At 39.6% G+C, this 15,526-nt stretch overlaps 1 protein-coding gene across 10 annotated transcripts in view; it reads right to left on the bottom strand.

Annotated features, from left to right (window-relative positions):
- Positions 1 to 15,526, bottom strand: part of LOC113065523 (E3 ubiquitin-protein ligase HUWE1-like) — a 48,554-nt gene that overhangs the window by 26,591 nt on the left and 6,437 nt on the right. For 9 of the 10 annotated variants that reach the window (XM_026236827.1, XM_026236829.1, XM_026236831.1 and 6 more), the window contains 25 exons: positions 14,658 to 14,808; positions 14,436 to 14,563; positions 14,204 to 14,344; positions 13,969 to 14,074; positions 10,910 to 11,017; positions 10,719 to 10,820; positions 10,538 to 10,618; positions 10,179 to 10,285; positions 9,737 to 9,914; positions 9,543 to 9,634; positions 9,212 to 9,414; positions 9,035 to 9,092; positions 8,660 to 8,836; positions 7,093 to 7,338; positions 5,259 to 5,392; positions 4,201 to 4,301; positions 3,754 to 3,942; positions 3,437 to 3,653; positions 3,141 to 3,263; positions 2,378 to 2,615; positions 1,943 to 2,284; positions 1,533 to 1,655; positions 1,309 to 1,404; positions 889 to 1,158; positions 83 to 235 (listed from right to left, as the gene is read on the bottom strand). In XM_026236827.1, the coding sequence (XP_026092612.1) occupies positions 83 to 235; positions 889 to 1,158; positions 1,309 to 1,404; positions 1,533 to 1,655; positions 1,943 to 2,284; positions 2,378 to 2,615; positions 3,141 to 3,263; positions 3,437 to 3,653; positions 3,754 to 3,942; positions 4,201 to 4,301; positions 5,259 to 5,392; positions 7,093 to 7,338; positions 8,660 to 8,836; positions 9,035 to 9,092; positions 9,212 to 9,414; positions 9,543 to 9,634; positions 9,737 to 9,914; positions 10,179 to 10,285; positions 10,538 to 10,618; positions 10,719 to 10,820; positions 10,910 to 11,017; positions 13,969 to 14,074; positions 14,204 to 14,344; positions 14,436 to 14,563; positions 14,658 to 14,808 (3,864 nt within the window). The remainder of the gene's footprint in view (positions 1 to 82; positions 236 to 888; positions 1,159 to 1,308; positions 1,405 to 1,532; positions 1,656 to 1,942; positions 2,285 to 2,377; positions 2,616 to 3,140; positions 3,264 to 3,436; positions 3,654 to 3,753; positions 3,943 to 4,200; positions 4,302 to 5,258; positions 5,393 to 7,092; positions 7,339 to 8,659; positions 8,837 to 9,034; positions 9,093 to 9,211; positions 9,415 to 9,542; positions 9,635 to 9,736; positions 9,915 to 10,178; positions 10,286 to 10,537; positions 10,619 to 10,718; positions 10,821 to 10,909; positions 11,018 to 13,968; positions 14,075 to 14,203; positions 14,345 to 14,435; positions 14,564 to 14,657; positions 14,809 to 15,526) is intronic. The other variant, XM_026236833.1, reaches the window with a different exon arrangement.

Raw genomic sequence — 15,526 nt, forward strand, 5'->3', positions numbered from 1 at the left:
TGCAGATCCTTAAGTTCTTTAAGAGGAAAGAGTAAAAATAAACACTGATGATGTGTACAGACGACTGTGCAAGACCGTGTACCTCAAAGAGCAGCGTGAGCAGCAGGATGCGGGTGGCCAGGTTGGAGGCCTGGGGGAGGGTCGCCATCTGTCTCGTCCACTCAGACACTGTCTTGGTGTCGCTGGTTGTTAGCGGCACTGCAGCCTTTATCAACACGTTGGCAGCCTCCCAAACCTTTGGAAATATACACAAACATATAGTTGAAGATAGGGTCGTGGTTTTAAATCAAAGCCTAATATGCAACCTACCCAAAAATTATTATTAAGCATTTTAGATACAGTACAGACCTGGGCCAACTTACAGTAATGTGACCAGCACTACAGCTGATCCTTGTTAATCATGCATTTTTATGTGCTGAAATCTTAAATACTGCTATTTCCAGTGATTATTTAACATTTTCTTTATACAGAAAAATTTAACCTTTAATAAAAGATGCATTTATGTGTGAAAATATACACTACCATACAAACATTAGGGGTAAGTACGTTTAATTTCAAGATAAACCTTTAGATCGGGGTATATAACTCAGCAGAGTTTAGTTCCAACCCTGCTCCAATACACATATGACGCAGTTTTCAAATAAGCCTTAAGGACTTGATTATCTGGATCAGGTGTTTAATTAGGGTGGAATCTAAAGTCCGCAGGGATGAGGCCATCCACGAACTGAGTTAGACACCCCTGCTTTAAATTAAAAAATAAAATAAAATGTAAGACCACAAGTACACTGATGTCATGTTTGTCCAGTTATTTGACTCGATGTGTACGAGTATTTCTTCCAAAATACCTATTCCAATTAGTATGTTGTGTGAACAAATGGGTATACTGACCTGATTGACCACCTGTCTAAGGATGAGGTCCCTGTACTCAGGGCCGTTCCTTTTAATAGCAGTCATGAGCAGATCACAGAGGCGGTACACTGTGTCCGGCAGCTCGTCGAGGAGGTGAAAGCAGCCAGGCAGCATCGAGTCTGTAAAGGCATGTAGCTCTGTGGTGTCTAGAGGCTCAGCTTCCTGGAAACGCTCCAGACAGCGTGCCTCTTCCTCTTCTACCCGCTCCCTTGCTCTCCTCTCATCCTCCTCACGCCGACGAGCTGCTTCCTACAAACAAAAATTAACATTGTTGTGACACATATCTGTCCAAAGGCAGGGAAAGATTAGTGAAGATGAGAAGTAGACAGGTGAGGTGGCCTATGCTGTGCTACTCAGTAATTCCTATTTAACTGATGTAATAATTGTGTAGGTGCCCACCTCAGGTGAGTCTGAGTGCTGCTCCATGCTAACTTCTTGACCTAGAGACATGGCAATGGCCCGCATCATCTGGTCTTCTTCAGACATGGTGAATTCCTACAGAAACAAAGCTCAAAGTGACTACACTAACTTATAGCTTGTGTGTGCATCCTGTCTGTGTATGCTTGTGTGCGTGTGCGTATGAGAGAAAGAGAGAGAGCTTTGTCTGCGTGTTAGACTCTTACCCTGACAGCTGCGCTGAGCAGTGGTGGCGGGTGTGTGAGCAGGTACTCAGTGGCTTGTTCCATAGTGCTGGTGTTTAGAAGAGCCTCCATCGCATGCTCTCTGGAGAAGCCCATGTCCATCAGCTGTGAAGCAGGTCAAGGTTTGACAGGTTAGCAATGTCTAATAGCTCTCTTCAAGTATTACAGATCTTGAATACAACACAACCTCATTTGTGTAAATGATTGTTGATTAATTTGATTAAATTGTTAAAGAGATGCATTCATTTGTTTACAGTTTTTGATAACCTATTGCATTCTATCATAAAACACACAATCCATTCAATTCATTAGACATCCTTTCTGATTATTAAAAATTAAACCATTCAAATTTAGAAAATTTCATAGGGCCCTACAACAAGAAGTGACAGTACCTGAGTCAGCTGAGCCTGGTTGACCTGTGGCTCTCTGCGTGCTGCAGTGTTGCTTCCCTCCTCTGTGGAGCTTCCAGCAGTGCTGCCATTGGCACCTCCAGACACTGCTTCTCCAACTGCTCCCGCTGCTGCTGTAGGCACAGTAGTCCCTCCACTGCTTGCAGAACTGCTCTCCTCATCAGGCCGAGCAGTGCCCTCCCTCTCTTTGGAGAGCCGCTCCTGGATGATAGGTTCTCCTCGTAGGATGTGGCACAGAATGGCCAGCATGGACTCAGCCATGCGTCCACCATAGACCTTCAAAGGCTTACGGTTCCACAGGTTACGAATACAGCTGAATGCAGCCTACACAAAGAGAAATATAAAAATCAGAACTGTGCTGCTTCCCAATAATAAAAAGTGTATTTATATAATTTCTATTAAGATTTAAAGTCATACCTTCTGAGTGACGATGAGAAAGCGCAATGCACTGAACTGTGGGGTGCTGAGTGTTGCTCCAGGCACTTTAGCAGGCAGAGAGTGTGGGGAGTCCAGAACAGTGCTGGGGTTCACCATCTTCTCTACTAGCATCAACCAGGCGTCTAGGAACTCTCCTGTCCCATCAGGCAGCTCAGAGTGCTCCAAGCCCTCTGACACGGGCACTTTACCTCCCATGGATAGGGCCCAGTTAAATGTCCTGATGAACACAAAGCATTTTTAATGATTGTAATGAGTATAATACTAGAGAAAGTCAATACAGCACAATTAAAGGTTTGGTTCTCTTCCAGAATAAAAATTTCCTGATGATTTAATCACGTCCATTTCATCCAAGATGTTTTGTAAGGTTTTTGAGGAAAGATCCTGGAATGTTTTCCTTAAAAAAAAACCTTACATTTCTTGGCGACTGAAGAAAGAAAAACATGAACATCTTGGATGACACAGGGGTGTGTAAATTATTAGGATTTTTATTCTGGAAGTGAATTAATCCTTTAATGGACAAGGTTTTATTTTTAGATTAAGGTTTAGATCAGTTATTTATTTGATCAATTTACATAGACAACGCAGTATTGTTTTTTTGGCTATGATAATCATGCAGTGAAAATGCCACATACAATAAAGTCCATATTTTCAAATCACTTATGATTTTATTATTCCAGGTCTAAGGTTATGAACATTAGACCTGGTTATAAATCTTAGACCCACCCCCAAAAAAACTACTCACTCAAACAAAGCATCATGGCCACCAGAACAGAAGAACTTCTGCAGCATCAGATGGTACGGATACTTCCTCTCGTCAAACAGCATGGGTGACGTGAAGCCCACAGAGCAGATAAAGAAAGTCAGCCTGATTAGGAAAGAGAAGCACATAAATATTAGTCTCCAGGACCTCCAGGAGAGACAATACTCAGGCAAGTCTGTTTACATTGGATTAAAAGCAGCTAAACTTTACTAAACTATCATTAAAGATACTAATGCTATGTTCAGAATTATAGAGTAACCTTCGCTAAGTTTATTTACCTGAAACGTGGAGTGGGTGTATAGGGAGGGGGCTGCCAGCTCAAACCCTTGGTGAGGAGTTTAGTAAGAGAAGAAGCGGTGGCCCGAGCCGCAGGTGTTGGGGCGGTTCCTGTGCTGGTGGTGTGGTGAGAGCGCCGCTGACGGACAGGTGAGCCCACACAGAGCTTCACTAACAGTCCAAAGAGCTCTGCCAGAGCCCTGCCCAAACGAGAGGAGGCTGGGGAGATAAAGAGAAAGATGCAATGTTATTCAGAGGTTCTCATTTTATGTATTAAATACCCAATTAAAGTGGTTGAGACCACTCCATTGGTGCTGACCTGAGAGCAGAGGCTTAATTTGTTTGATGCGTGTTGCCATTGCAGGGGTGAGTTTAGACTTAGTCTTGGGGTCAGTGCCTGTGGGCTCATCAGTCTCCATGGGAGCGAGAGTGTCTCCATCCAGGCCCATTCCTTCTAGCAAACCCTGAGCAGAGGGATCCACCCCCACAGGCAGGGTCTCAGTCTCAGCTGATAGAGAGAGAGAGAGAGAAGGGATTTAGAAAAGAAAATAAAAGCAAATACAAACCAGCAAAAAACTACATGATTGCAAATAACCAAGGTGCAGAAAGACAGGAAAGAGGAAATAAAAGAGAAACTGGTGGCTAAAAAAAGCCCTCAAAAATTGTACATATAAAATCATTAAATAAGGAGGCAGAGAAAAGTAGTAAGATTTATAAAGAATCTAAGTGTGAAATAGCCACTATGCAGTCATTGCAGTATGTTTACCAGTTCTCCTTCCTGCAGCTGCTGTGCTGCTGGAGGGTTTATCATCTTTAGGCACAAGTTTCTGCATATCAGCCTGACCAAATTCACACCCAGGAGGCAAACTGCAAAAAAGACAAGCGGGACAAATCACAAAAACAAACAAACAAGAACATTATGTTTTAGTTGGTAGACAACCACCTGGCCTAATTCTATACTGTACAATAGTAAGCAGCAGCAACAGATGTTTTCTTTCCATATTGAGACATACATAACTCAAAAATGAATGCATGCTTGCAGTCAATTGTGGACGAGGGGGGTTTCAGTGCATTAATAAAAATGTCTGTAGGGCTGGGTTTTGACACAAATGTGTCATTCAATTACAAATTCGATTTGATTCAATATAGATTTTGGATATATATCAGGTACAGCACTTGCCAAATTTTTCTCAATGAGAAAAAAAAAAAAAGTATTTTGGAACTACATTACTGTAATATTGAAGTTTACAATTTATAAGCTATAGGATTGTTAAAATTACACAATTAAGTTTTTAAAATGGTAAAATTACAAATTACATAATATTTCTACTTCAATTCAGTATTTAATTTTTTAACTGAGTCACTACAGCGATCTGTCACGCCACATTAAACAGTTTGAATACTGCAATGCAATAGGCAAGGCAAGTTTATTTATATAGCACATTTCATACACAGTGGTAATTCAAAGTGCTTAACATAAAATAAAGTAAAACAATAGACAAAATGAAATCTGGGACTTTGATTCATATTAAAAGCACCAATGCTTATTGCTATTTATTGGATGGGAAGTGTCCTTCAATGTTCCGTCCACTAACTGTAAACAGGCTAGACTGATCGATTCTTGGGATTTAAGGATCATTATCGTTCCGTAAAAAAAAGAGAATCGATTAATAACGAGATATTGATATTTTTACCCAGCCCTAGAAGTCTGGCATACATCACCAGAGAGAAGTGTCTCGTTTCACCAAAAGATTGAGTTAGGACAGAATTTTAAAAGCCCACCACATACTTAAGTGTCAGCTGTGAGATGAGAGCAGTACCAACCTGTTTGGTGTACAGAGGGACAGCAGCACAGTGCTCTCCCACACCAGAGAGCAGTAGAGCTGACTCAGTTTGTTCAGAACACTCAGACCCAGTTGAGATCCCCACTGATTGACTGAGATCGCACGGATCTCACTCTGAAGGAAAAGGAACAAGAGGTACCACATCAGTCTTCGCACTCTGAACATCTTCTCACACCTCAACCCTCTTTCTGCTAAGACACTAAGCTTTAATTAACCGTGCAACAATACCTCAATGTGAAAATTGATATTCAGATTTGTAGATTATTTTCATTGTCAGGTACGGATAAATCCTCACAGACTTCTGTGATGATGCTCCTTTATTGCTAATGTCTATATCATAACTGCACAATGTGCAAAATGCAGGATTTAATGATAAATATTATTCAAAGATTTAGCAGGTCTGCACTCAGTCACACACACCTTTAACCACACTGTTCGGTTTAGAGTATTTTTGTTTTTTGCAATTTGTGGCATTTTAGTATGCAGTAACTTTAGCCTTATAAAACCTAATCACCCAACAAAAATTGTTGAAATGGCTAGTAATTTTGGAAAACCACTAGCCACAGTGGCTGGTGAGCAAAACATTTAATTTCAAGCCTTGAATACAGTGAATGTGTATAATTGCAGTTAAAATGGGATGTTATAGCATCAAACACTATAAAGAGGTGCACACTGCAAAAACCTTAGGAACCACTATCTAATAAAAAGAATATAGAACTGCTTTGAATTATGAAACATTACAATAAACACTATACCGAAACAATATAGTTTATCGGCGTTCAAGTCATCTCAGGTATTTTTATAATAATGTATATTAAAATCCCTTGTTAATCGACAGCCTTTTTTACAGTTTATCATATTTTATGCCTCATTCTGTGATAAGAAGCCCCATCAGATCAGAAAATGATGTCATTTCAAACATTCAACTGATGTTATGGAGTAAAAAACATGTTCTAAATGTTCTCTATTGTTGAAAAATAGTGGAAGATGTCTACTGTGTCTGGCATTTTCAAATGCACGCTGTAAGCGGGGAAGCGTTTGCGTCATCTCAGCACATGAACTCACAGGCAAACACAAAGCCAATTCTGAGAGAAATTAAATGTACAGAAATTATTTAAATGCACAACCGAAATAATGACTACTGTACTGTCCTCGCTTAAGAAATCAGTCAGATGGTGGGAGTGGAAGGGGATCAAGCAGGAGTTTGTGTTGCTGTCGATTTGCAGCCTCCTTTTAATAAGCTGTACGCATTTGTAAATCTTCCCAGCTTGCTATTTGGGGAATGAGCCCAGTGCTCTGATAGGCCGAACTCATCTTTTTTTTTTTTGCTGTTGCTTGATTTCAGTATTGCGCATGGACGAGACATCAAATCAGACCAGCGTACTTCGAGGACAAAAACAGGTACAGGTTGGCAGGTCTCGTAATTTAGTAAAAGTAATGTTTAGATGAGTAGAGGAAATTTGTTTTCCTCCTACCTTGCACCAGCTAACATTTATTTGTCTTAATTCTCTTTTCAAATGGTAAGCAATCCACTTAAACTGTAACACCTTTTTCTGCACATAATGTTGAATTGCACCTGACCTGAATGAGACACATTCAGTACATTTGTTTTGTTGTCCCTCAAACTTCATATTGTTTGGAGGACAACATTGAGCAGGATGTGGCATAACAATTTTGTAAATAATGGATTTTTATTTTCTTTCAAACTAATTGAAGCAATAATCAACAGATTAATTTAAATTATTAAATTTATTTATTATCAAAATAATGACTAGTTGCAGCCCTGATGAAAATACAGCTTCTTATATGCATACCTGTCCAACTCTGCAGGTATGAACAAACATCAGGATGTAAGCATGTGCTGCTGTGAGGGCGTGCAGGAGTGGGGTGGCTCGTGCTGACAGTGTGGCGTCTGTAACATGGCCTGCGTTGGCCAACTCTCTGAGCAGCACAGAGCCACCAGGAACCTCGATGGGCCGGTGAAGAGGCTCCAGAGCAGAAAGTATGCTGTCCAACTGGCACAGTCCCTCCTGGAGAACTTTCGGCTCATGGGACAAAGTCTAAGACACAGTCAGAAAGTGAGGGGTGAAAACAATAAAATTAAATACTATGGGTGCATTCATACTTGTAGTTCGGTTCTCTTGGTTTGTTTGGTCTGGAGCAAAACAATAAAAGATACATTTGGTCCTGGTCTGTTTAGCATTCACACTGGCATTTTTGACAGCGAACCTAACCTAAAGGCATAGTGATATGTTCACAACCTGGTTGGTCGGGTTGAATGATGTATATCTTGCTACAGAACTCACCCAACACCAAAACAAAAACTGTGTTCCACTTAAAGCGGAACCTTAGGTTTATTTTATGTTAGGTAAAAAAATATTAGCCTGAATGCACTGTAAGTCGCTTTGGATAAAAGCAACTCCTAAATGCATAAACTTAATTTTACAAAAGCATAAAGATTCGTTTTCATTGTGAATGTACACAAATAAAGGAAAACCTTTTACAAATTTGATTATCTTTTTGATTAAAAGGAGTAGTTGCTTTTTGACTAAAAGGAGTGTGCACGCACACAGTTAAGCATTGCGACCTTGACAATGATGCCAGTTTATTATCATTAGAAATACGGTCAAACTTGGTCAAAAAACACTGCTCAGTTTAAATATGTGCCGTTAAGTGTTATCACCCTAACACCTAATGTTATGCAAAACATTTTGTTTTACATGGATATTGGAATGCAAGTGAAGTATATAGCTATAGATTCTTATATTTGTAATTCTTGTTCTTTTCTAAATACTGTTAATTGAAAGGATTGTGGCGGCCTGAGGGGAACTAAAATAACCTAGCTACGTTTACAGTGTTTATTATAATGTCTGTAATTATTTTCAAATCAATGCAAATAGTTTATTCCTTATCTAAATACATTTTTAAAAACAAACTTCATTTTTATATTATATATATATACGCATAGCATATTTTAACCATTTTTAAATATTTTTATATATTCCTGAAAATAAATTATTATTTTTTTTTTACTGTTAACCATTGTATTAATCGGTCATAATTCTTAACAGTCGGTTAATGGTTAACCGGTTAAAATGAACATCCCTAGTTCATATTTAATTTTGACGAGTTCATTTGGAAGCGGACCGAGACTCATCTTTTTAGTGGTCTCGGTCTGCTTGTTTGGTGTGCGTCAGGGTTCAGATGGTGGTCTACAGTTGCTCAAATGAACCACTAACATAGCAATCGCACCAGGATTCGTTTTAATCAAACCAAACATGACAAGTGTGAACACACCCTAAAACTCAAGCAAAGCAAAATCCCTGACACATATGATTAGGAGAAAATTCTGTATATCCTACAGGTAGGTGTCAATCTTACCAGTATAGATTTGCAGACTCCTGCCACAGCTTGGCAGGCAGCAGAGGTGGGGAAGTCAATGGGCAGGTTGGGCAGCCCAAGGATTGACACCAGTGGTAGAAGTCCTTTCTGATTGACAAATTCCTGACAATGGTCATCTGTGGTGTTGTTACTAAGTATGGACTCCACAAATTTCATCTAAAAGGAAAGGCACGTATTATAGTTCCAGTCCTTGGAGAGCAAACTCTCATCTATTTAGACTTTAAGCATTTTAATAAACAGCCAATGAACTGTGTGAATGCAGTAAGAATAAGTCAGAATAGACAGTCTAATGATTAATAAGTGGGGGGAGGGGGGTATAAAATAAGATGCAAAGAATCTAGGGTGTGCACGTACCACATTCAGAATGTAATCCATAAGAGCAATGGGGATTCGCTCCTCTGTTCCCACCACTCTGTAAATCATAAATTTGTTAAAAACGGTCTATTAATTAGATCTAAAACAATCTAAATTTCTCACACATGGCATTGAGGAACAATTAAGGAACACTAGAGGCTATTTTGATGCACTAACTGCCTGTTGGTTTCTGGCTCCCCCTGCTGTTGGGTAAAGGTATGTAGAGCCTCTTCCTCCTCCTCATCCTCACTGGAAGCCTCCTCTGCAGCATGGTTCGAGCGAGCTGGAGGCACTGTGACGGTCCCATCTGCTTTCTGTATGGAGGGTTTCTGGCAGATATATTCTGGCGATCTGCCCAAGTTGCAGATCTCCTCCAACAACTGTTAAAGGTCAAGTTAGTAATCAAATTCAAGGACTATGAAAAAAAGTGTTTAAGTATGCATATAGCACTGCAATAAAAGGGCATTTCTTAAGATGTGTCAAAACGTTTCAGCACTATCCACTTCACCTTGATGATGGCTGTTGTAGCGTCGGTTTTAAGTGTGGGCTGGTGCCGCATTAGCTCGTCGACAGCACTGCCCAAGTTAGAGGCAGTGTCACCTGTTTCATAAAATCAAACTGCCTGTTAGAAACACATTCCAATTATCTGCAAACTCAAGTCACTGACTGCGTGAAACAGGTACACCTGTAGGAGCCACTCACCTAGTGGGTCAGAACTGCGTCGACGGCGCATGGCTGGCAGGTAGTCTGGTGAGAGCAGCACCTTAAACAGCCGCTCAAAGGGCTGGCACTGCACAAATGAATGCAGACCACGGGCATTCAGGCACAGGGCGCTGAAGACATTAGGCAGTGAACCTAGCACCTCTCTGGTGGCAGGGACCTGCAGAAACAAAGGCAAGAGGTCTAAAATGCATCATGAGTTGCTGAAATATCCAAGAGGGAGGAATACAGCAATGGAAAAACATTAGAGAAGTATTTGGAGGGGAAAAGTGGTGTAGCATGACTGAATGGGGGCTGGTCAAAGACCTTAAAACAGACAAAAGGAGTTTGGAAATGGGCAAAATGTGTTGGCTCAAAAATAGAAGAGAAGGAGAAAATGAGATGGTACAGAGTTAAAACAGGTATATTGTTAAGCAAGTCTCACGTCTTTGATGAGCAGTGCGTGTAGCATGACATCGGTGAGACCATTGTCCTGCAGAGATGACAGTAGAGAGGGCTCCTGGAACACAAACACTGTCACCACCTCCGTTGCTGAAACAGAGCAAGAGAAAAAGAATTAGAAAAAAAAAATAGTAAAAGGGCAGGAAAATAAACTAGTCAAGATTCAAACCAATTCATTCCACAATTTTCAAAGAGGCTTTTAACCATACTATTGTACAACTTTCTGCTCTGGAATACAGGTGACCTTAAAGCCAGATCCACAAAAAGTTGTACATAAAGAGCTAATTTCCAAAGTTTGACTAATTTCAGCAACACCAGAAGTACTGTTGTCAATGTGCTTACCCAAAAGAAACAGTGATGGTCCATAATACTCTGCATTACTGATAATGTGTTTCAGAGAGGTAGGGAGGGATCCATCCATTACTATAGAGAGAGTGCAAAGGCAATGAATATAAGAAATAAAAAAATGCTCTATTAACCACAATGCAAAAGTTGAAGCATCATTAAATACAGAGTTTTATACCATGACGAATGCCGTCAGAGAATGCAGGGTCCTGAATGGCTTTTTTCAAAAAGTTCAACATGGATTTCAACAGAGCAGCCCTCTGAGGAATGCACTGCACTCCTGTTAGGAAAGAAGAAAATATGTATTATCACAGTTCTTCCTGTACTGATATGAAAGAGACCCCCTGAATTGCAGGTTACTTATTATACCTGCTCTGGGGGTGCTGGCTGCACTGCTCTGTGCTCGTGAATCTGCCTCTGCTCTGGAACCAGAAGAAGTGGATGGGCCAGGACTGCTCTCCATGGCAACCTCTGACACTACATTGAGAAAAGCATTTACTCACTTAAATGTAGTTAGTACTCATGTCATTCCAAACCGTTACTTCCTTTCAAATTGCATCTAGCTTCAGAAGACTTTGGAATCAGTGTTAATTTTGACAATGAAGGAATATTTGTTAACGAACATTTTTTCTGTGACAAAGATGAGACATTGACAAGCTAATACTAATATATGATGATAAAAACTGACAAAATTTATGATGCGTCTTCATTAATAAGACAAGATGGAACTATAATGTAATTTGAGAACTACCAGACATTCAAAATACATCCTATAGTTTACAGTCTTGTCCTTTAAAATGTGTGTCCCTGTCACTGTATTGCAATAAGATAATGGGCGTTTGCATATGTAGTCTTAGTATGGTAGCTGTAGGGGATGGATAGACTACCAAAACACAATCTACGGTTCTGAAAAAATGGCCTCAGCACCCCGAACCCAGCCTTCAGTCTTAAAATGGAAGTAAAGCAGTCAGTTAACATTAATTATAAACAAACGTGATTAATGTAACCATTTTAAAGAAAAAAAAAAGGATGTTTTGTTCTAGCTTTTGGAGCAAGGGCACCGCCATTTTGCAGTACCACCCACCGCGAGTGACGACATGGGGTTGGTTCACTCAGATGCCCAGTGCAGTAATATATGCATTTCTTTACATTTTGAACACACAAATGTTATTTTAACACAAATAATTTGGTTTTCACCATAATTTGGATGAATATTCAACATCTAACTGTCTATATGCTAAGTTTTGATCGTGGTATCCCAAACATTGCTTTCATAATGCTAGACACAACATAATGTAAATAAACAACGCTTCATACAATATCATGCATGTCGCTTTTCATTGTTATGTCAGACCATTGAGACATATACATTACATCAATTGGTTCACCAGTTGTATGTATCATATTTTATGTTCATTTGCGAATACGATTAGTTTTCCTGCTGTTAACAGGACGTAGGGTTTAACTAATCACCTATCTGAACAATCGGACCAGTGCTGCTTCCTCAAAGTTTATCATTCTCACGTGTTTTAAATCATGTCAGTTTAAATATTAAAGAGTTTTAAGCCATCCAAGCGTGAGACAGCACAGAATATATTTTAATGCAGTACACATGCTGTGATAGACCTTTTCTGAAAGAGATTTAAATGCATTTCTCACGCATTGTGTTAGATCATTTTATGTTTTGCACACACACACAAAGCCACAGTTCAGCTCGGACAGTGATTAACAAGGCTACCAAATTGAGCTTTCTTTCAAGCCTTCATCAACAAATGCACACAAACTGCATCAGAATGACAGTCTTGAGGAGTATCTATGTTTTGACCCTCACTTTACCCCAAACCAGCAGGTTCATGGCTTCTTCAACCCCTAATAGGCCCTACTGCTCGGCCCCATCACCGTATATACTCGAATGCAGGGATAGGCAACTTCAGTCCTGGAGGGCCACTGTCCTGCAGAGTTTAGCTCCAACCCTAATTAAACACACCTGAACAAGGCAATCAGTGTTTTCGGGTTTACTAGATAGATACAGGCAGGTGAGTTTTTATGAGGGCTGAAGCTAAACTCTGCAGGATAGTGGCCCTCCAGGACCGGAGTTGCCTATCCCTGCTCTAATGCATTGTCAGTTGCACTTTTATGGACTTAACAGTGCTTTCAAGGTCATCTTCCTCCATTTCAAAACAAACGTGGGTTCAAAATGTAAAGAAATGCTTATATTACTTCACTGGCCATTGGAGCAAATCAACCCCGTGACGTCACATGCGGTGGTACTGCAAGATGGCGGTGCCCTTGCTCCAAAAGCTAGAACAAAACATGCCGCCTTCTTATAAATTGTTACATTAATCATGTTTGTTATGTTTTTTTTTTTTTTTTTAATGGAAGTTGTTTTGTTAATGCAAACTTTACTGACTGCTTCATTTCCACTTTAAAGGGGACAGTACTCCTAGTTAAGTACCTATCCGTGTCATTAATGTTAACCAACACAAGATGTTAAATAAATGTACAAATGTTAAGCAAACCTACTGTATCTGAAAAATTAGTTTAATTTGTATCTTTCGTATGTCTTATAATGTGCTTTTTCAAAATTTATAAATTACATATCTTAGAATGTATATTACATCTGAAAGAATGTAATAGGGAAAGTTCATCTAAAAATGAAAATTGTCATCTATTCAAGTTTTTCCAAATTCAATTCTTCAAATTTCTCATAAGCTTAATCGATTAGGTCTAAAGAGAGAAGAATTAGTGACTATTTTTTTGAAAACTACATACAAAATAGCTTCCAAAAATGTTGGTTACTGCAGATTGACTAAAATAATGACAAAGTCATGACTAAAAGTTGACAAATGCAATGATTTTTCGTCGACTAAAACGATGAAAGTCTCAAATGACTAAAATGTGACTAAGACAATTAAGCATTTCTGTCTCAAGATAAAGACTAAATCAAAAACACCTGTCAAAAGGAACATTGTTTGGAATACATGCTCTTAGTCTTGCTTTAATGGGGTGGCCCAGAGGGATGCGACAGAAGTTTGATTATTTATGGCAGATACAGTTTTTTGCATATCCAGAATACCAATAATAACCAGATTTGATAATAATGCAGATTTTTTTTACCTTAATTATGAACAGACCTAAAATGAGGGATATAAAATATGCATCCTTACATAAGCCCCATAATTAGGGAAAAGTTAGGACAATTTTGGGGCCCTGAAGCAAACACTGCTGTGAACTATTTTGTGAAGCACAAAAATAAATCCACATGTAATCATTACATAACCCTAGTGTAAAGATGAGATGAGTGTGTGGATACTATACTTAGATTTAAATATGGATTAACTAAATATAGTCACTACTAATAAAGTCTAATATATACTAAAATAAACAATACTTCCATATGCAGTAAACATAACAGAGACTGTACTAACTGTCCATATCTGTGTCCATGTCCTCTGTCTCAGTAGCTGTGTTGGGCCTCTGGATCTTTGGTTTAATTACAAAAGGGCACTCTTTCCTGGAGAGGTCAACCTCATGCTGCACAGGGAAACAATGGGGTCACATTCCGTCAACAAAAGGGCAGAGGGCAAAAAGCTGAATAGTCCACATAGAAACAAGTGGCTGAATGAGTTGTGCGGGGGGGGGGGGGGGGGGGGCTTTCAGTACCTCCAGTCTGCAAATAAAGATTGAGAGGCCGCCGTGGGACTGAAAAGCAGCCATGTCCAGATTGGTGATGAGATCCACAACTCTTACTGCCCGTGTCACAAAGGTAATCTGGTCCTGCTCGTCCCCAAGGAACTTGATCACCTGATGTGGAAGTGGCATGGTTCACAATACACCCGCACATAACACCTTCTTCATTAGAGCTGCACAAATGAGGAAGCAGCGAAGTACCAACCTTTAGCAATGCCTCCATCATACCACAAGATACGAGGGCCTCTCCGCCTGCATCATAACTAGCCAGATGATAAAGAAAGGAGAAAAGGGCTGTGGCAAATTGGTGGGGATAGGGCTCCATTAGTGGGTCTGAAGCAAAAATAAGAACAGAATGTTACCAAACCTGAAACCTAAGAAAAAGGCTCAGGTAAAGAAAATTAGAGCTAAAAGTCTATCTCCCCACCGATCATGGCCTGGATGCAGTTGCGGACAAGCACAGGCAGAAATCCATGGTAGGAGGCCGTTCCTGTGCAGTCGATAATGTTGGAGAGTTTGGGAGTGCGCTCCAGGTGAACTATGGATGTCAACGTGCGCAAAGAGGCGGCCTTAATGTCCTGCAACAATACAGTGAAGTAGGTGACAACTGGGTGTTCATAAAATCTAAAAGCACCTTTTCTGTTTGAGTAGTCAAATACAAATTCTTGACAATAACTCTAAAGAAAGCCAAGTACATATTAAGGATGGGTCACGATTCTAGAATATTCTATTTGTTAATTTAATTATAGAATATCTAATAAGTTGTGTGATTATGGTCTAAAAAAGAAAACCACGTTTTCGCTGCTGACGAGTTCATGTAATCAGAGTGTGGCACTGCCATAGCGCACCTTGTCGACTTTTTTTTTTTTGAGAACTTTTCATATATCCATGATTGCATCTATTATTGCCTTGTTTATCTAAAAGTGATCTTTTCCTTGTTTTAAATGTAGCCAAAAAACCATAGGCATGTGTGTTGACTGTGAAACACACTTGACTTGAATTATATGCATTTATGGTATAATTACTACATTTCCGTGTCAATCCATGTTATTTTTTTTTTATGTATATGCCCTAGCCTTATGAGCATGTGATTTATGCTAATCGATGGACTGTTATGTTAATAAGCGATGTTATTTGGTTATGTTTATTATATAAATATGTTTCAGCGTTACAATCATTGCTTGAGTAAAGATAGCCCATTTCCTAATGAATGAATCAGTTTGTTATCATACAGATTAAAAGCGTGAATGTCTCTCTGTTTATAGGTCTGTAGCCTATACATGCATGCGTGCATGC

The sequence above is a fragment of the Carassius auratus genome, chromosome 48 (genome assembly GCF_003368295.1).
Source record: "Carassius auratus strain Wakin chromosome 48, ASM336829v1, whole genome shotgun sequence".
Classification (NCBI taxonomy): Eukaryota; Metazoa; Chordata; class Actinopteri; order Cypriniformes; family Cyprinidae; genus Carassius; species Carassius auratus.